The following is a 19,736-nucleotide window of genomic DNA, read 5'->3' on the forward strand; positions in this document are numbered from 1 at the left end:
GAATTTCTTACAAATATGTAATTTTCTTAAAACATTTTAAAAATATTTAAATCAATAAAACATTATTACACGAAATAGAGTAGAGATATTCTAATTTAAAAAATACCAAACTATTCCAATATTGGCACAAAAAAGAGAGACAAGACCTCACGTTAGATAAGACGTTTTGTGTTTAACGCATATTCAATGATAAACAATTTAGTTTAACCATTACTAAGATGTAACTAAATTATTACTTTCACCTGTCACGATCACATCCGTGAAGTAGTACAATCGATGGACCGAAAATAACTGTTATAAACACTACTTTTTACAACTCTTTTTTAGTATCTTATATTATGCTGCAAGGTTACTGCTTTAACTGTATTTTATTTTTATCTATTTATAATAATTTGCTATGATAAAACTTTGCTAATTAATTAATTAAACCCTTAAGAACATTAATTTAAATTACTTCCGTAACAAAAAACATTTATATTTTTTAGCTGCTGAATTCCTTGTGACCCTGAGTTGTGTTGTTGTTTGTTCAACTGCCAATTAAGAAATACTCAGAATAATAGTATGTATAGTTTACGTTTTTTTTTTCATCGTTATAACAATACTTTTTTTAAGGGAGTAATACTGTGATCTGTAACTTGGAAATAATAGACGTTAATGACCGAAATACTAAAATATTTGAAACTTTATGTTCTAATAATAATTCTCCAATCAATTTAAAGTAAAATCTATAGGTATAAATAGTGAACATTAAATATTTTTTTTAATAATGTAAGAATAATAATGTCAATAAATATAAAAACTTTCATCATAAACCTTCATAATGATTTCATTTAAAGCATATCTTGATTATATTTTTGTTACTTTTTTAATAACTCAACCTTCGCGTGTACTGTGAATTTATCCTTTTAAGGCTTGTTACAACACGAAGGATAAAATATTCGCTTGACACATTAAAGTAAATAAGTAATGTCTGTGGTCGACACTCAATACGATCTCTCGTCCTTATTACGAAATATTTATGGCAATATTTTAAAAGATTTAACAAGATTTATGCCTGAATAATTGCAATATTTTTTTAATACTAAGATATTTTTAGATGGGTTTTTCATTGTTATCATCGAGATATAAAAAAAAAACAAATTTATAATGAATAGTAGATATTAATTATATGTAATTTATATATTGTAAATATTATCGAAGTGTAAATAAAAAATAAATAAAAAACATCAAAATATTTTCGTTTTGGAAAAATACGATGCCGCTTCTTTATATAACAATGTCCATGCAATTTATTAGCGAAACAAGTACACAAACGAAGCCGCAAGCAATAAAATAACTGTATAACTCATTCCATTTAGAAAGTCTTGTCATACATATGCCGATACAACAAATCTCTTGTCACCTATTTTTACTTTTTTTTAACATATATTATATATAATAATATAATTCATCAATATATATTATAATAAGAGTTAGATGTAATTTCGAATCGAACGATAATTTGTTCCTAGTTATAAAATAAATTGTAATTCTTAACGAAGTATTATTGTACAGGATTATTTTTTAATAACTTAATATATATTTAATTAAATAATTTGTCGAAATGAACAGGTGTTAATGCATAGGCTCACACATCTATTTAATGGATTTCTAAAACAAAAAACGACTAATTATTATTATTGTTCAATAAAAAATATTCATTATATTGAATTTGACATCTGTGAATAGTTATCTCATAATTAAGGGCCTTGATTATTTGTAACAAACGGTGTTGCCTTAAATAATAACAAATGCAATATTACACGACTCATGATGCGAAGCAGAGTGCTTTACGATTATATTTCTCCTAATTTTTACAACTATTATTTTTATTATTATTCTCTTGGTTTTGTTGGTCCACGGAAACGCTGGAGATCAATTCTGTAGTTTTTATAAATTAATTTAATGTGATAGAGTACGTAATATAACATAAATTTCACTTGGCAAAAAGTAGAATTGTTTTTTTTTTCTATTCAATAAGCGTTATGGTTAGGCACTTTCGATTTTCCAAATTGTATGTATTGATTTTACTCATATTGTCTCAACGTAAAAGCCAAGTCTACTATACATAAAGGAAGGACTTATTATTAGTCCTTATCAAACGGTGTACGTGACTTTTTTGCAATTTGTAGCCTTTGATAAACAAAATGTGTATACACTTAATTGTAACAATCATTTTATATATATAAAAAAATATATATATTTCATAGCATTGTTGAACAACTTATAGATTATTAATTTAAATATAATTTAATTACTTAAACTACACCCGTTAGTTAAATCTTGATGAAGAGATATTTTACAATTTAGGTGCTTCTGTAAATCAATACGATACTCGTATTTATATATAATAAAATAACGTTATTTTATTTTATTGTCTAAAAAAAGTACATTTTCTCAATGTCCGAATAAAACAGGAATATAAACGTTATATTTATTCCTAGATTTTTTTTATAATTGATATCATTGCATTATCCCTTTTGTAATAGTTTATTATATATTTATTATTATACAAGATTAACGTACGCAGATATTTGAAGAAGTTCTTCAAGTTAATAGTTTCTACTCTTGTTTATCGATGTAATTGTTAATCGCAAATTTTAACGTAAGTCATATAAAAAGTATAATTGTTATAAGAGGATATAAATTTATTACAAAATATTGCGAGCAAAGGCAATGAGAACATTTCAAGACGTCAATATGGATTAAAAACTCCAGAGTTTAAGGAACTGCTTAAAATATATTTAACAGAATTTTCTGAATTTATTTAAAATAAATTTATATTCAAAATAATATTTATATTATATTATATTATTACTAATAATTTAATTTAAAGAGTCACAGATGTTCGGGGAGATTTTGTTTTATAATCCTTTATATTTTAATCTGATTCAATATTCGTCTTAACTTAGCGGGTATTATTAAAACTGATCTATGTCTTTCTATATCTTATCTTAATATATTATATAGTATGTGTTTAGATTGGTTCTATTTGAAATTCATTGTAGTGTTCTTTAATGTTCATTATAAATCGCAACACGTCCCATATTTGATGTTTACTACCGACAAACTACAAGCACGTATAACCATTTAGAATTGGTGACTTCCTCAAACTATTGTTAACGATAACTATTGGATTAAATTTAATATATTACAACGCGAAAAATCTATAGTGTTGAATATAAACCGATAACTAATAAGTGTAAATATTGTGAAACACTTGTACGTTTGACGTTACGTAAAGTGTAAGTATGGTAACGCGAAGTGAAAATGTGAAAACATACTCCCCATCGCTACGGCATGTCATCACGTTTCCTTCGTATGCCTTATACGTCTTTGCAAATTATGTGTAAATTATCGCATAATGCTGATAGACCAAGAATGTTTTTTTCCCACATTGATGTTAATTAAGTAGGGAACAGGATAGAAATTGCATTAACTTTGTATAAACTCGCTATTAAAAATGAATACTACATATTTTGATTGGTCAGTTTCTTAAGTTAATACTTGAAAATATTTGCAAATAAACAACCGGAACTTACGTCGTGTGCTATATCGTCTATGATGGCGTCATGGGGCAGTTCGGTGGTCATAAGGAGAGCGTGGATGTCTTCTGTTTTGAAGCTCTCCATATCGGCTTCAGCGAGGTTCGCGTCGAGGTCCCGAGCGATGTCTTTGTAGCGGGATGTGAACTCGAAGCGAGATGTTAGATCGCTTATGCCCTTATAGGAGGCGGATACGGAGGACAGTACTGAGATATGGTGACACGAGCCGTCTCGAAACATCGGACTGGAAACAAAAAAATATTCATGTGAGTGAAATATGTTTTACGTCAATAATTGTAACATTATACGTCATTATTGCGGTTATATGGGCTAATTCATTAAATAACAAGTGGAATGACGTAACAAAGACTGCTGTTACCTTTGACTTTTATTTAACAGGTAAATAGCCCAAAACAATGATCTAAAGAAAAATAAATTCGTAAAAGTTTCCCAATAATAACCTTACGTGATTTTTCCTTGACGTTTGACCTTTAGTAAAGGGTAAGCTTTTGTAAATGTCGGGAGAAAATCAAAGTGTATTTTATTTGATGAATAAGTTATTTTAGAGTTATAGAAAATTATAATTATAGTATTTGAAACAAAACAAAATACTATCGAAATAATCAAATTAACTAAAATAAAATAAAATCAGTTTTAATATACGTAGCTTATACTTAGCGACGATTGACTATCTACAATTGTCTTTTCTGACAACTACAAATTATTCGAATCTAATCATATTTCTGAGGAACAGGAAAAGTAACCACATCATTACAGTAATAAATTGTCTGTTTAAAGTAATGACGGATGTATTCAACAAGCATTTCTAGCAATATCCCACGACACTTACTTATAATCGAGGAGCCATAGATATCCAGAGTTATCGCAATGCGCATCGAGTTCATCGTGAGTCGAGTGCTGGCTTCCTGCGAGACTGGTGTTGCTGTTGCAGTCCTCGTCGGTGACGCCGGGGCTGGCCGCCTTCAGCCCCAGCCGTGGCGGTGGCCCTGGAACACGGAAACCCGACACATCAATCAACTCATACGGAAATAGCTACGGAAAGCGAGTAGCAACTTGTCCGTCAACAATTCGAAATTATTGCAGGGATTTGTAATAAACATCCATGTATATTTGTAGTTTATATAATATCACAATAAACAATATTCGTTTTGGTTGTTCATAGACTGTTTGATTGTTTTTATCGAGTTAATTTTTTTTTATTATTTCGATTTGTTTGTTAGCTGATAATGGCTTAAGAGATAGAGATATAATTATATAAATGGTAACATAACTATTTTACATTCTCGTATGACACTTTTAATTTTAAACTGACGCTGCGTTTTTGGAAGTTATTGTCATCGGTGTGATTTTTTTTAAAGCAAATTTAACATTATATATATTAATTTAAACAATCTCCACGTTTATTTATAAGCTAGAATTAAATAAACAGATTGGCTGTAATCTCAATTCATATATTTTTTAATAATCAATTTCGCATTGTATCTTTTAATTTTACTTTAATGAGTAAGTTTCTCAAACTATAAATATATTATTATGTTAAGATAGTTTGAACTGCTAAAACGTAGGAGTCTTGTCCCATACAAAGCAGGGCGTGGGTGAGCAAGCCGGACGACATGCCTTTTAGGGAATGTTGATGTTCATCCAGACTAAAAGGAAAACGGAGCAGTGGCGCCGTCATCATTACATATATTCAAATACACACCAGGATGTTTACAGCATTAAAAGCCATTGTTAGTTAGTACAATTACATTTTTAAAGTTGGGGTCAATAATCGTCACACAATGTAAGGTGAACAGACGTCGTACTCCTTCACTGAGGCCAGTTAGGAAACTTGATGACGTGATTGTGACTCAGCTATGATACATTAAGAGATCTATCGATGGCCTCCGCCATTGTCTTGCAGCATTATTGGTTGAGAACTTACAATAATTCATCAATTTACCAGTCTCTATAGGCAAGAGCCTTATTTTTAAATAAAAAATATTATTATGAAATATTAAATAAAAAACTCAACATTATCACCGTAAACCGTCTTTTTTAAATGTAGGTTACTTTTAAACAATAAATTTAATAAATTTAATTTTAAATACAAAGACAAATTTAAAAGATGCTTATAATAAAAACTTCTTGAATATTTACATATTAATATATAGTCGAATTGTACTTTACTTGTAATGCAACTGGTTTAAAATGATTCTTAACCTAGCTTCTATTTTAGGTACGTAAATGACCTTTGTATTTTTTAATCATGTCAAGATAACTATTTTTTTAATTATGTAGCTTGATTTATCGACAATAATTACACGGGATATTAAAAATATTATAATTTACATGCATACAATTTCAAATAAATATTTGTTTCAATATAATAATAAATGGGATATAGTGTATTATGTAATGAGTAAAGTTAATTACCGACAAATCCATCTCTTCGGTAGTTAAATATTGTTAGTAACTAAACTAAAAACCAATCAACGCATACCGTATTCATTGTGTATGAAGTGAAATTTAAGCATATTTATGCACGCCAAGTGTTCTAATCGAAATACAAGTCTATAAATTAAATTGCAATATGAAGCTGTATTTAAAAAGAAAAAGAACTATAATATTTATGTCAACTTTAATCTGATAATAAATCTTCATATATGAATAATTCAACTATTGATTTAGAAATAAACAAGAGAGATTATGCCTAGATAAGGTGAAACAAGTAATAGAGAGTTTTATTACTGAAATAATAAATGACGTTATAAATGGCAACGAGTGTTCCAACTGTGCATTCCCCTGCGGGCAAGCAGACTCCGTCCTGTGGGCGGACACGCTGCATTAGTCCATTTCTTCAATTTATGCGACCGAGAAACAAGGCATGCGCATCCTGAACTATGCTTTAAACTTTGCAGGTTTATCCTGTGACGGTTGAAATATATTCGCAAATCGCTATTCTCTATAAACTAGTAGATGACTTTCTAATATTTGGAGCTGTATTGGAGTGCGTGCGCAAGGTTTCCTACGTATTGTCAGTTATCGATATAACTACATACATATTTTTGCTTTTTTATTTTGCTCATTCACTAATATGTAAAAAGAGTTACTAGTATTAATAATAATTATTTTGTGGATAGATTGAGAATTTAAATAGCCAACTTATTTCATTTGAATAAATATTGAATATTAGGATAATTCTCTGAGGAAACTCGTATGATATAAGGTACGAATTATATTAACAAAAAGACCGTGCAACGACGTTACATAAAGAAACGTTATAGTGTTGATTGGCTTACCTTTACACTCATCGCGCCTGCAGAAGGCACTTTACAAGGCATTTCAAAAGTATTCTACTATCTGAACTTCTAATAATGTACTCATTCCGTGTATCAAACATATGGGTAATTTTTATAAAAAAAAATATAAGGAACCTTAAAATATATTAGCATAGCATTGAGAAAATCGGTTAAAACAAGTCTGCACGAAATGAATTCTTGCGTAGTATAATAAAGTTTTAGCGTGATACACTGAGCATAAAACGAAACAGCGTTCAGATTTTATAACTGTATGAGAAATCTTTACAGTCACAAGTTGAGACGGCAAATAAGAAGTTTTTTTGTTTAATAAACAATTAACAATAATCGCAAAAAACGGTAATAGTATTTTTAAAACGGATCTTCAATTAAAAAGTTTTTTAAGAAGTTTTTAAGGAGATGATTATTATTTTGCTCACAACTCGTTTATTTCAATTACTATCCACTAAAAGTAGCATTAATAACGATTAAAATTGTTATATTATATTGAAAAATAAATTTGGGACCAAAAAAATAATATAATTAATTCACAGAGCATATTTTCTGTTTTTCATTTATTTTATGTTCGTATCTTAATTAATTGGATATTTATAAAAAAGTAGTGTATTGTTAATGATTTACGTCACGAATAAAAAATCAAAAATTGTACTTGAAATTAACAATATATAATAACATTTCTGAAAAAAGCAGTTGACGTAGAAATACAGTACCTACTATGGTATTACTAAATATTTAAAATATTCTCTTAAAAAGTATATACTTTATAATACTTTATAGTACTTTATAATAAATGAACTAAGTTTAAAATATCTCTTTCTAAAAACCGTAAATCGATTTAATTTAACAGCATTCTATCCTCGCTGATTTCATCACGCTATGTGGAAAAACGCGTTAATGTAGGTTTTAACCGTGTTTATATCTTTGAAACGATATTGCTATTCGTGTCAAGATATTTCGATGCTAGACGCTCTATTTCGCCTTGTCTTTTATACGGGTCGAAATCGTAAAAAAACAATAAAACGGAAATCTGAAGACAATGATTTTGATTGATGAAACTTTTATTAATTCTTACGACTCATTGAATGCATTCACAGTTATTCTGCAACAACCAACAAACAATGCCTTCCTCGTTAATTTGACCGTGAATATCGGATATAAAGGACGGCGACGACTTTTAAGGTCGTAATTTAAATTTAATCAACGATTTCAATCATTAATTAATTATCTTAAGACATAACTCGAAAGTTTAATTGTCGAATAAAAATTAAACAATAAAAGCAATTCTTACGTATTGCAGTCAGGCAATTGAACCCATTGAGCAATTAAGATATTGTATTCACTTTAGAACATATATATTTAATTGCGAGTAATTCTTCTATCTGCCTATTTATGAAAGAAATTGATAATATATAATTCATAATTGTACATGGCGCAATAAAATATTAAATTACTATATTAATTTATGTTGTTCAACGCGATCTTCGAAAGAAAAGAAAGTCAGGTTGAACTTTTTATGTACCTACGCAATTATATTTATGGTGTTGACATTTTGGCATTAACATAGCAAAAACGTGACCTTATCGAAAGCTCTATGAGCACAAATCTGTTGTAAGAACTATAACAAAAAAAAAACAAGGTTAACCATCAAACCGTGTAGTTACTTAGACTATTCAAAGTAGCCTTTAATTTAGCAACAGTGTAGTAAAGAATATCATATTTTCCTTATAAGAATATAAATGTAAAATTTATATTTTTAATTACATATAAGCATTAAGAACACCGCTGCTGCTATTGCAAAGCGTCGTACAAATGTTTTAATTAAAATTTAAACCTTTTGAAAATCATATATTTACGTATTGAATTTATAGTTACAATGGAAACATCAGAGGGAAAATTTAATAGCTTATTCAAGTATATAATATTTTTTTATACTCTTTTTAAGTTATATATTATAACATATTCACTTAGCGTTATATAAAAATTACTCTAATATATTACTCCTACAAAAATTTTACCGAATCACAAAGAACCGTTGAAAACATTTTCAATGCTACTCTAGGCAGCAGATAAATATTACATTAAGAAAAACCTTTTAATACTCACGTATATGAAAAGTTCAAACCGTTTCAACAACAATAGTGTAGTACTTATTATTTTTTAACGCTACACACAAAGACTTTCACATCTATAAATGTCCTCATTAGTGACACAGAGGTTTAGTAACATGCCATGTGGGATTAATGTCATAGAGCACTCGTATTTTTAGGGTTGAATTGAAAATAGTTAAAAAAAAAGCATCGCCGGGTATCATATGAACGATTATGTGTCTAATATTGTTAAGACGACCCTTCACCTTAGCTACTTTCCATATACGATTACTCTGAGATCAATAAGGAGAAAACGTGCTCAATGCACTTAAAGGGCGTTCTGAGAAACAAGTATAAGATTATGCGTATGTAGACTACCAGGAATAGACATGGCACCTATCTGTGTTTGTAACGAGATTATATAAATGATGATGAGTCATTCAATATTAGTGAGTCAAGTGTGTGGACGGTTAAAAGTTTTGTAACTTATAATCCACTTGTAACGTCATTAAATATACAATTCGATTTAAATACTATTTCATAATTAAACCGTACCCACGTGTATTACACGGATGCCTTCATGTTACGATTCTTTAATAATTTTCGCGGATTTCTAAGCCTTAAATTATTATATTATATTTTGTTGGTTTGTTACTTGAAATTAAAACAAATAAATATCAAAAACAACTAAATCAATTATATACGTACAAATATATCATGCGATTATAAAGTATTAAATGAAATCTAAATAGGAACAAAGTTTATGAAAGTACCATCCATCGGTGATATTTTGAACATCGTAAATGAGTCATAAGAAAAACGAACCGTTAAACCATGGCGGTGACAATAAAAGAAGGGACGCAAGGCGCCGGTTAATTTCACCGCAACGCAACGAGGACTCAAAATGGAAGAATACTTGCAATATAAATAGTCACTTCTGAAGCGCACTGTATGACCAATTCTCTAATTTTATAACCCGCTTACCATCCAATAGCAGAGCTTATGGCTATACAAAAAGACACGGTTCATGAGTAACCGTATGGTTCAAACTCTTATACTATATCGTAAACTTAAATTGGTTTAACTTATACAAAATCACAGAGTTTAATTTAATAATTTATATATACGTAAAATATGATCGATATTTTAGGTACACTAATATTGTATTTTATGTCGCATTTTTTTGCTTGAGACCGTAACTCATGGTGGTCGGTTTATGTTACTGGATGTTTGTTATTTTTGAGCAAAAAACAATTCGGTAGACAATAATCTATCAATAGATGTCGGCCTTGATTCGTATACTGAATTTTGAAAGGTTAACGACATGTAGGTAATTCTACATGTATGATGTACAGCTGGTCGGAACTAGAACGTTCTAAAAAAGTTCAGATGGAAATGTTGAGGAAATTTGTTTACTTGCTTTCTTGACAGGTTCATGTTTACCGATTACTGTTAACTATGGGCTTGTTGAAAGAAACGTGGGTGAGGCAAACCTACTCGACATGGTCAGACTGGCGAACACACACTAGTTTATCAAGAAGAAATATGGTTGATAGTAAATAATCTCATATACTTTGAATAACAGTTTCGTTTCAAATATTATGTTAAATAGTCATGTTTTTGAAGCATTGCGTTTTAAACTTTGGAGCCATACAGCGCACAATCTAACGCAATGATGTGATTGCCAGCGACGATTCAAATGTCCAAATGGCAACTTCCTTTTATAAACGCTGCTGATTAAATTAGCTGACAAGTTTCCTTTATTGATCAACATTCGCGTTTATACCCAATAGGCACTTTAGATTTCAAATAAATAGTTTAAAGATAAGTCTGAAGTAGATAGTTGCTTCTGTTTACAACTACTGCATAATAGACGAATATAGGTATGAATAGAAAATATTGAAACAAAAATAAGTACTCCGTGTACTTATTTTTATAAAATAAGTTTGTGGAGAAAGTAAATCAATCTTTATAAACAATATGAAATATAAATCTTTTTTTGTGCATAATTTATTAGAAATTCAGTAACAACTACCTATACATATTTTATATAGCTATTAGTTAGAGTTATTAAAATAAAAATATTACGTCACTTTCAATATAACTGTTAACGACGTTAAAGGATCGCTACGAATAGCAGATACACTCGATATCAGTTCACTTAAATTGTCAGCTAAGCCGTTAAAGATAAAATAGAATTAATGATATTACGCCATGTATTGGTATGATAGAAAATGCAGCTGTGAAGTAGTATTCCATTGGGAGTACAAACTGTTTACGTTTACAAACCATGTTCAAGTAGTTTATTGTTAAAGTCCCACACTCAAAACTAGCTTATTATAACTGCCGCCAGTACATGGCGTATCGCTAGATAGAAAATAACTGTCGAAGTATATTTGCGCGACAGTAACAATTCAAACCGATCCAAAATCTCACATTTATTCTATCGTGCACACATTGCTTTGCTAAAGATTGAATGAGTAGATATTTCATATGTAGTATAGTTATATCGTCACACTAAAAGCGTACGTCAAATATGCAAGCATACGGCGTTCTGTTCTTTGCATCAACTTCACAGCACAAATCGTAGTGTCATGATGCCGAACGATACAAATTAGTTTTAAATTTTAGTGTAAAGTATCCAAGCGATATCACTGGGTGGTATGGGTAGTATATAGAAATGTACCTACTTAATTAATTTTAGTTAGTGTATTTTCTGAAAAACTCGTCGAATGGGATCCTCGAAAAAAGGAAATAATAATTTTCAGTTTGGTAATTTATTTTTTCAAGCACTGATGAACATTTGGAAAAGTCAACATGCACTCAACCTAGACAATCGAGGTTCTAGATCTAAACCACTTAAACCTTGGGCTAGTGCTCTCTTAATTTATTCCAAAGAGGAAATGAAATGTGCAGAAAACAAGATACTGAGCCATAATTTATTCTCACTAGGACTGCAAAATAGAATAATTCTTCACTGTGATTAGTCCAGGCTAAAGCTATAAATTGCAAATATTATATTGATTAAAATAAACTTAGGTTTTACTAACTTGTGATTACTTACAATATGGTTTGATTATTTCAAATAAATAATAAGTTTGAAGAAGAGTTGAATAATCAATATTGCATTAAGGAAATCAAGTCATTAGCTGTTCACGCAATTACACGGGCTGACGAACGCCCCACCTCACTTAGAATACAAAGCCTATAGCATTGATTTCATTGTGCGTGCCGACGGCTCAATGCATTAATCATGATACTCGTGGCATAATGACAAACTTAAAACAGAAAGTACACTTGGTGTACGCATCTTTGTCGAACGATACAATATTAAAGAGGCATATTTGTCATGCGCAATTGAATATCATAAAAGTTGGTCTAAAGGTCTAAGGTAAGGTAGTTTATAGAGCATATACCTGTTTACAAATAAAGTAATTACGATTGTCTTGGAATCTGACAAAGTTTAAGAAATTTAATATATATTTTTAATTCATCACTTATTATTCTGTGGCATTTGACTTGATCTCTCGGAAAATATTTCTGGATAAAATCCTTATTTTACACACACACGCTATCGGGACGGGCTGACAGTAAATGTATATGTATATCATATTTTGGAACGTTTTAATGACCCTTATTCTTTTGTTTCGTTTCATGCTCGCTACATATATCATTTCTAACAATTATAGATAAATGAACGTTTATTTAGAAGAGAGAACAAATAAAACTTTAGGATACGATTGCATTTGTTTTGTCTGCACCGGATCTCATAAATGAATATGCATTAAGTTGAAACCAGCAAATTTGCTTATATTGAATTTGGTGACTCAGACCAAGTCGTGCAATCTTGATCTTGAAATATCGTATTACAAAATTACAGATATTTTATAATTATTACCTATCAGTGTTTTGATTATTATTGGTATAATAATAAAATAATATATATGACATGTATTTTCCCTTTTTCAAGATTAAGATTAGATACTTAGTAAGAAATTTTATTTTATTCATAAATATTAATTTCTGAATAATCAACTGTCATGCCACGTGCCATTAAATTTATGTCATCTTTTATACCTATATTATATTTTTTTGAATATGAAATTAATAAAAGCTTAGAAAAAGCGTTAAATTAAAATAATTTTATGTTGGAAATTTAATTCAAACGTTAAGTTTTCATTATTAACAACTTTATTTTAGAATACGAACAGAATGGACCACTTTAAAATGAAATAATACGTAATTATTCAACATGGACGTGATAATGATCCTAACACAACAACAAAACGCTATTGTACAAGCTACTAACTTGTATTACAATAACGTATAATCAAGTCAAATAACAATACAACTTAAACGCCGCGGAGTTGGTTGTCGTCCTTGACTCACGTCTTGGCTGGCGCCTGAGACCGCAGGCTGGGCGCCATTCTCCATGTTATATTTAGTGTTGAGCAGCAATTTGTTATTTGCAAATCTCTGAAAAACGGTCTCTAATTTGCAAATGTTTGCCCACTTCACTCATTTTCAAAATAAATTACTATATTTATTGGAATAAAAAATATTCCTCTATGTAATAGAAATTCAATTAAGAATATGAATTGAATTACTTTTGAAAGTAGACTTTTATACCGTTTTGGTACAAAACATTTTATACCGTCCATGATTGTAAAAGTTTAAAGATATTGACATAGTGGCCGTAAAATTAACTATGGAAGAGATTGATACTAGACTAGGTTTGATTAGGTCACATTTACCGTAACGTGTGGTTACACTGTTACGTCAACAAAACTTAAATTTAGGACACCAGTATATGTGTCATGCTTTTAATGGTTATTATTCCAGTCTCTATTAAATACAAGATGTGCTTATTAAAATTCCTGCCATGTTTATGTACGCTTTGACTCTATATTGTATAGCAATATTAAACATTTTCCTTATAATTTTAATTTCACTTTTATCATATAATACATATTATATACATAGTATGTATATTTATCTTGACATTATTCTCTATTAAATTATAATTATATAACAAAATAATAGTATAAGTATTAAAACTTAATTTGTAGAAAAAAATAACTAGACAAAAGACCCTATCTACAGATGCAGTCGTTGATTGGATATAAATAGAGCGGCCGGCGAGCATGGACAATGGAATCCGTGGACGAGACACGTTCCATATGGATGAACCGGGAAAGGGCAAACATGATTGCATTTTGTATGTTTACCCTGTCGATGAGAGGGATACGAGGATGATTTACCATTTAATTAATAATAACGCAATCGCTTCAACACAACACTGGAAATGTCTATTCAACGAAATGAAGCAATTGTGATTTCGACTCTCGATTCAAATTACGATATTATAAGTATAATAAAAATTGAAACAAACATACCTACTAAAATTTTATTTGTAAATATAATTTAATAGATTGTGCTACTCACATTTGCTGCTAAATAAAGTGAATGAACTTATATGACTATGAATATTATATGAATCAACTTATTAGCCGTCTTCAAAAAAGAGGTTTTTAATTTGGCTTTATTTGTGTAATTGTTTTTTTTAATAACCCTATTTTATATGAAATAATAAATTATACAAGGTGGCTCTAGCAAACCCTTTTAAATCATTATTTTACGAGACTATTATAAAAAGGCTCTCATCGGGTTCCCATGTCAAATCAGCACTAACGTCTTTTTTGACATTGGTGCCTTTATTATGTTGCTGTTACTAATTTTTCAACAACACATACAATAACAACTCTCTGTAACAAGTTGATTGGCATGGCAGTGGAAATAACAGGCAACAAACGGTATTTTCTATTTTGTACAAATTACTGTTTAAATAACCATAAATTTTACATAAGAAATTTACTTAAATATTCACACATGAATCAACATTCCTTTATATAACTTCGGGTGATTGGTTTTAAACACAACAACAATCTATCAAACATTATATATATTGAATAACAGTGTTTCATATTCAAAATATTAATAAGAGAAGCTTTATAATACTTATGTAACATTTTTGCAAGTTAGATTATTTCTGACTCAACATCTATTTGATTTATAAGCGGCGAGCAATGTGGTAACAAAAAACACCTTTTATACGATGCATCTTTATGTAAGGATCTTCTCCTGTCTGGAAATGCCAATAACGCTATTCGTTGAGTTGAAAGAACTATCTGCTGCTACTCTGAATACGGCACATCTATCACTGTTGGCTCTATGAAGTAAAATTATGATTGTAGTCTGTATTTGATTTTTATTTAATAATATATAAAAGGTGCGTTAGAAAGAATTGACAATTTGAAATACACAGTGCATACTATTTACTCGAAACTGTCGTGCCTCAAAGATTTACAGAGGCTTTAAACAAAATATTAGAGCCAAAATATAACTTATGTTTTGATATCTATCTATATATGTATTAGGTCCTTACATATAAAGTTAGCGTTTTGTACGGGAGGAATATTTAGTATTTTTTTTTAATGTAAAATATATTTAATTAATCAAAGTAAGTACCGTTGTTATCTATGCACTTTTGCCATCTCATAGGTTGTTCATTGATCTCTTTTCTAAAAAAAACTATGGGGCGAGAATCAATAAACTCTTTGAAGGCGGTTAGGACTGCCGCATCGGAGTTGAATTTTTTTCCTTGTAAGAAGTTGTCCAAATTCCGGAAAAATGGTAGTCTATTGGAACAAGGTCCGGGGAGTACGGTGGATATCGCAGGTATTCCAATTGCAGTGTGTAGTATTCCAACAGTGGCCTACAGCTAATGAACCAATCTCGGTTGTTTAGCAGCTAGTTCTTCCTTCATGGTTTGCAGTTGCTGACAATAGATATATGCCGTTATCGTTTGGCCAGGTTTTGGAAAGCTGTAGTGAACGACGCCGGCGCTAGTCCAGCAAAACACTCACAAGTAACTTTTTTTGAGTCAATTTTCCTTTAGGGCAGGATTTGGCTCGGTGCCCAGGGTTCAGGCATTGCGACGAGCGCTTCCGATTATTGTAAAGTGTCTACTTTTCATCACAAGTAATGATTCGATTTAAAATCCCTTCATTATTGTGTCTACTACTTGTACTTATTTATTATAGTTTTTTTGTCACGAAAATATTTTGATCGAACTTGACATTGGAAGTTAAGTTAAAATGTACGAAAGAAATGATCAAAATGCAAAATATATTTATGAAAATATGACTATGACATGTAATAATCAAGTGTCTAAAATAAGAGTGGAATTCAACATTAAAACCTTGAGAGATAATGATCGCTGTAACGTACGTTACGGGGGCGTCATAACTCTAATTATATCCATACAGGAAAATCTTTTGAGAAAAACTTCGTTGGATAATGTGTATTGGAACACTTTGGTGTTTGAAAATTGAAAAATGTTTTTGTTACTATTTTTATTAATAAAGTATATTTTAAAGTGGTGGTTTGTAAATTTATTTATGAATACAAAGAAACTCAGAAGACGGTTAAAATTAATTGTTTCCAAATGTAAAATTTCCTTTACGATTTAAAGAAAATGTGAAAGCCTGGATATCTGCCCTATACCGACCAATTATATTTAAGGATTCAGATTCATATGTTAATTTTATCATCTTCAAAACCAATATAAATATGAGAACTTACCAACAGCAGAAAATGATAAAAAAAACGACGCTACTTGTGAATCCATGAGTGTTATGTAACCAAATATTAACTTCGTATCTAAGCTGTCAATTTTTTTTTTGACATCTTAGTACTCCAATATCGCCACAAAATAAAAATCACAATTCGCTCAGATAAAATTTATTAAATTACTTCAACTTAACAACTCATTTTATTTCTAGCCTCACAGAAGCTTCACTACTCCTGACATGCCAGACGTGTAAAATGGTAATTCAAAGGTACTTGTATAAATCTAGTCGCATAGTTAATTAAGAATGAGAATAACGTTACTAAGAAACAGAATCGTGATGTATTTCGAGAGTATATCAAGGAAATCTCAATATAAGCATCATCATAAGCCGTCTAGAACCACAACAAAAGGAACCTAAGTGGTTTAAACTTTTTGCGACTAAATTGATCGCAGAGATTATAATAATAAAAAATTAAAATAAACCTTGAAAGAATTTTACGAAGTAAAGTTTATATAGTTGTACATATATTGTTTAACCGTTTGTTTAGATATGATTTAACTTAATATTCCCCGTTTATGTTTTATTATAGTCGTAAAATGTTACTACAAAACTAATAAAGAAAAGTGTAAAACATAAAATTTTGTGACAAGAACAAATGAGAATGTTATATCTATAAGTACTTATGTTTTATTTATTGTAACGTTCTTAAGGATTATATTTTCAGGAATGAAAAGTTATATTCAAGCAAGAAATAAAAATATATTATAATGTAACAGTACCAAATAGTTCCAGTTCCAGCAGTGTGGTCGAGCTTATTCCACTACACTGCTCCAGTTCGGGTTGCTGAATACACAAGTGGCAGAAATTCAAGCTGGTTTCCTCTATTTTTATTTACCGTGCGTATGAGATAAATTAAAAATACAATTAAGCACATGATCCTCATCGGTGCTTGTCCGGATTAAAACCCGTTGCAACCCTTTAAATGCCCGTGATATTATAAAACTTGTACATTTTATTAAATGTTATTATTTATAATTATTATAGGTACTCCGAAATCTAAATTATTAGCGACAATCACTGTCATTTGCTTATTCAACCAATGATACAGCATAGATTTGGTTATTGTTTCCTGTCACTGTTATTGAGAACAATTGTCAATCAAGTTTTGTCATTTTAACATGTTTGACATCCTATTATATTCAATAAAAAAATGACAGTATCATAGTGACACATAGAGTGGCAATATCAAAATAATAGTAACTAAACTTATAACAACAAATATCCAACTCCGTATTTCATTAAATCCTTCCTCAGGCAAGATATTCGTTTCCATAATAGAATATTGATGATATTTTTAACTTTGCAAATAATAAATTGCAATGTTATATAAAAAAACTATTTATAAATGAAGCATGTTACGCAATATTATGTTTATAATAAAAGATAATTACTATTTTATATATTCCAGACAGGATGTATAAATTTTATTTTATTTTATTTCTGTGTTATTTAATTTGTGAAATAGAGGGTTATGAGTTTGAGTTTTTAAGCGGTGGTAGCATCACATTTGCTTTATTATAAAATTACGAAAATACGAAAAATCCTTGTATGATCCGATTTAAAATAAAGTATACTTTGATTTTATTACTTTAAATATATGTAACTTCACTCTAGCAGACCCAAAATAAAATATTATATAATCTATAGAAATTAGACGATCTCCGTGGTCGAGTAGTGTGTACACCGGTTTTCATGGGTACGCCAACTCGAGGTCCCGTGTTCGATTCCCAGCCGAGTCGATGTAGAAAAAGTTCATTAGTTTTGTATGTTGTCTTGAGTCTGGGTTTTAGTGGTACTGTCTACTTCTGATCTTCCATAACACAAGTGCTTTAGCTACTTACATTGGGACCAGAGTAATGCATGTGATGTTGTCCAATATTTATAAGAGAAATATAAAGTTTGACCATAAAAAAGTATTTAAAGAAATACGTATTTATATTTGCAAATAAATGCCGTATATTCTATTTGGAGTATGTCATTAGATAAAATAATGATAACTTGTTACGTCCGTATGCATGTAGAAACTTTTCTTACCGCAGTTATTCATTTGCATGTAGCGCGTTTGTTAGTTTCAGGAAGACATGCATCTGGTCTTAATCACATCACGTACGCAATGACCACGAATTCAATTTCACGTAATTCGTCACGATTTTATCAAGTTATCACCACCGTAATAAAAAATATATATACGATTTCATATTCGTTTTTTATGTCAAAAGGCATTTCATTTATATATTACATTAAAGTGAAATTAATATTTAGTAATTATTTAAAACGGCAGCAATAAAACATAATTGTATACTAAAATTATAAAAAGTAATATATATATAATGCTAATAGCGGTAGCTTTTTGCGTTATGAGGTAAGTTTTAATTGCATAACATCATAGAAATATCGAATATGTCAATTTACTTCAAATAAAATGATCGATAATGTCATTACGATATATGAAGTGGATAATATTCAACGTTCGTGCGTGACTCTCTGATTAGTTATATAACTAATTGTTCTATCCTTTACTTGCATAACATCCGGTTATATTTAAATTAAGCATCCATTAACAGGTTTCTTCGATTAAATAGGAGTAATCAAAAACACTCGGGAGAAATTTTTTTTCGTCTCAAAATCAGGTTTGGTAAGATTATAATTATAAAATAAAATCTTCCTTTATTAAAATTTCTAAAAAATAACTTCTCAACCGGTTTAATCTATTCAAATAAAAAAATATATATTATGCATATACATGTAACTAACTTACCAATTAATATTCTGATGCGATAGAGATATCAACTGATGTCGATTATGTATTAATCACTCCTAAATTAGTAATAACTAAACAACCACACAGTCAGTCGGGATGAGGACTGGAATGAAAATTGCAAAGCATGTCCTTACTCTGGAAACAAAGTACGTTGAAGGACACTTTTCTTTATGATCCAGTTGCTCACCTCGCTGGCTCGTACCTCGTATACAGCCGAAATGTAAAACTAAATTAAAACGTTTACGTTTGTTATAAAGTTGAATTTAGATTGTATTTCTCTGCGGTACATG

At 29.8% G+C, this 19,736-nt stretch overlaps 1 protein-coding gene across 9 annotated transcripts in view; it reads right to left on the reverse strand.

Annotated features, from left to right (window-relative positions):
* Window positions 1-19,736, reverse strand: part of LOC113392986 (uncharacterized) — a 60,132-nt gene that overhangs the window by 17,161 nt on the left and 23,235 nt on the right. For all 9 annotated transcript variants that reach the window (XM_064216439.1, XM_064216437.1, XM_026629659.2 and 6 more), the window contains 2 exons: window positions 4,435-4,591; window positions 3,582-3,828 (listed from right to left, as the gene is read on the reverse strand). In XM_064216439.1, coding sequence (XP_064072509.1) covers window positions 3,582-3,828; window positions 4,435-4,591 — 404 coding nt within the window. The remainder of the gene's footprint in view (window positions 1-3,581; window positions 3,829-4,434; window positions 4,592-19,736) is intronic.

The sequence above is a fragment of the Vanessa tameamea genome, chromosome 12, assembly GCF_037043105.1.
Source record: "Vanessa tameamea isolate UH-Manoa-2023 chromosome 12, ilVanTame1 primary haplotype, whole genome shotgun sequence".
Taxonomy (NCBI): Eukaryota; Metazoa; Arthropoda; class Insecta; order Lepidoptera; family Nymphalidae; genus Vanessa; species Vanessa tameamea.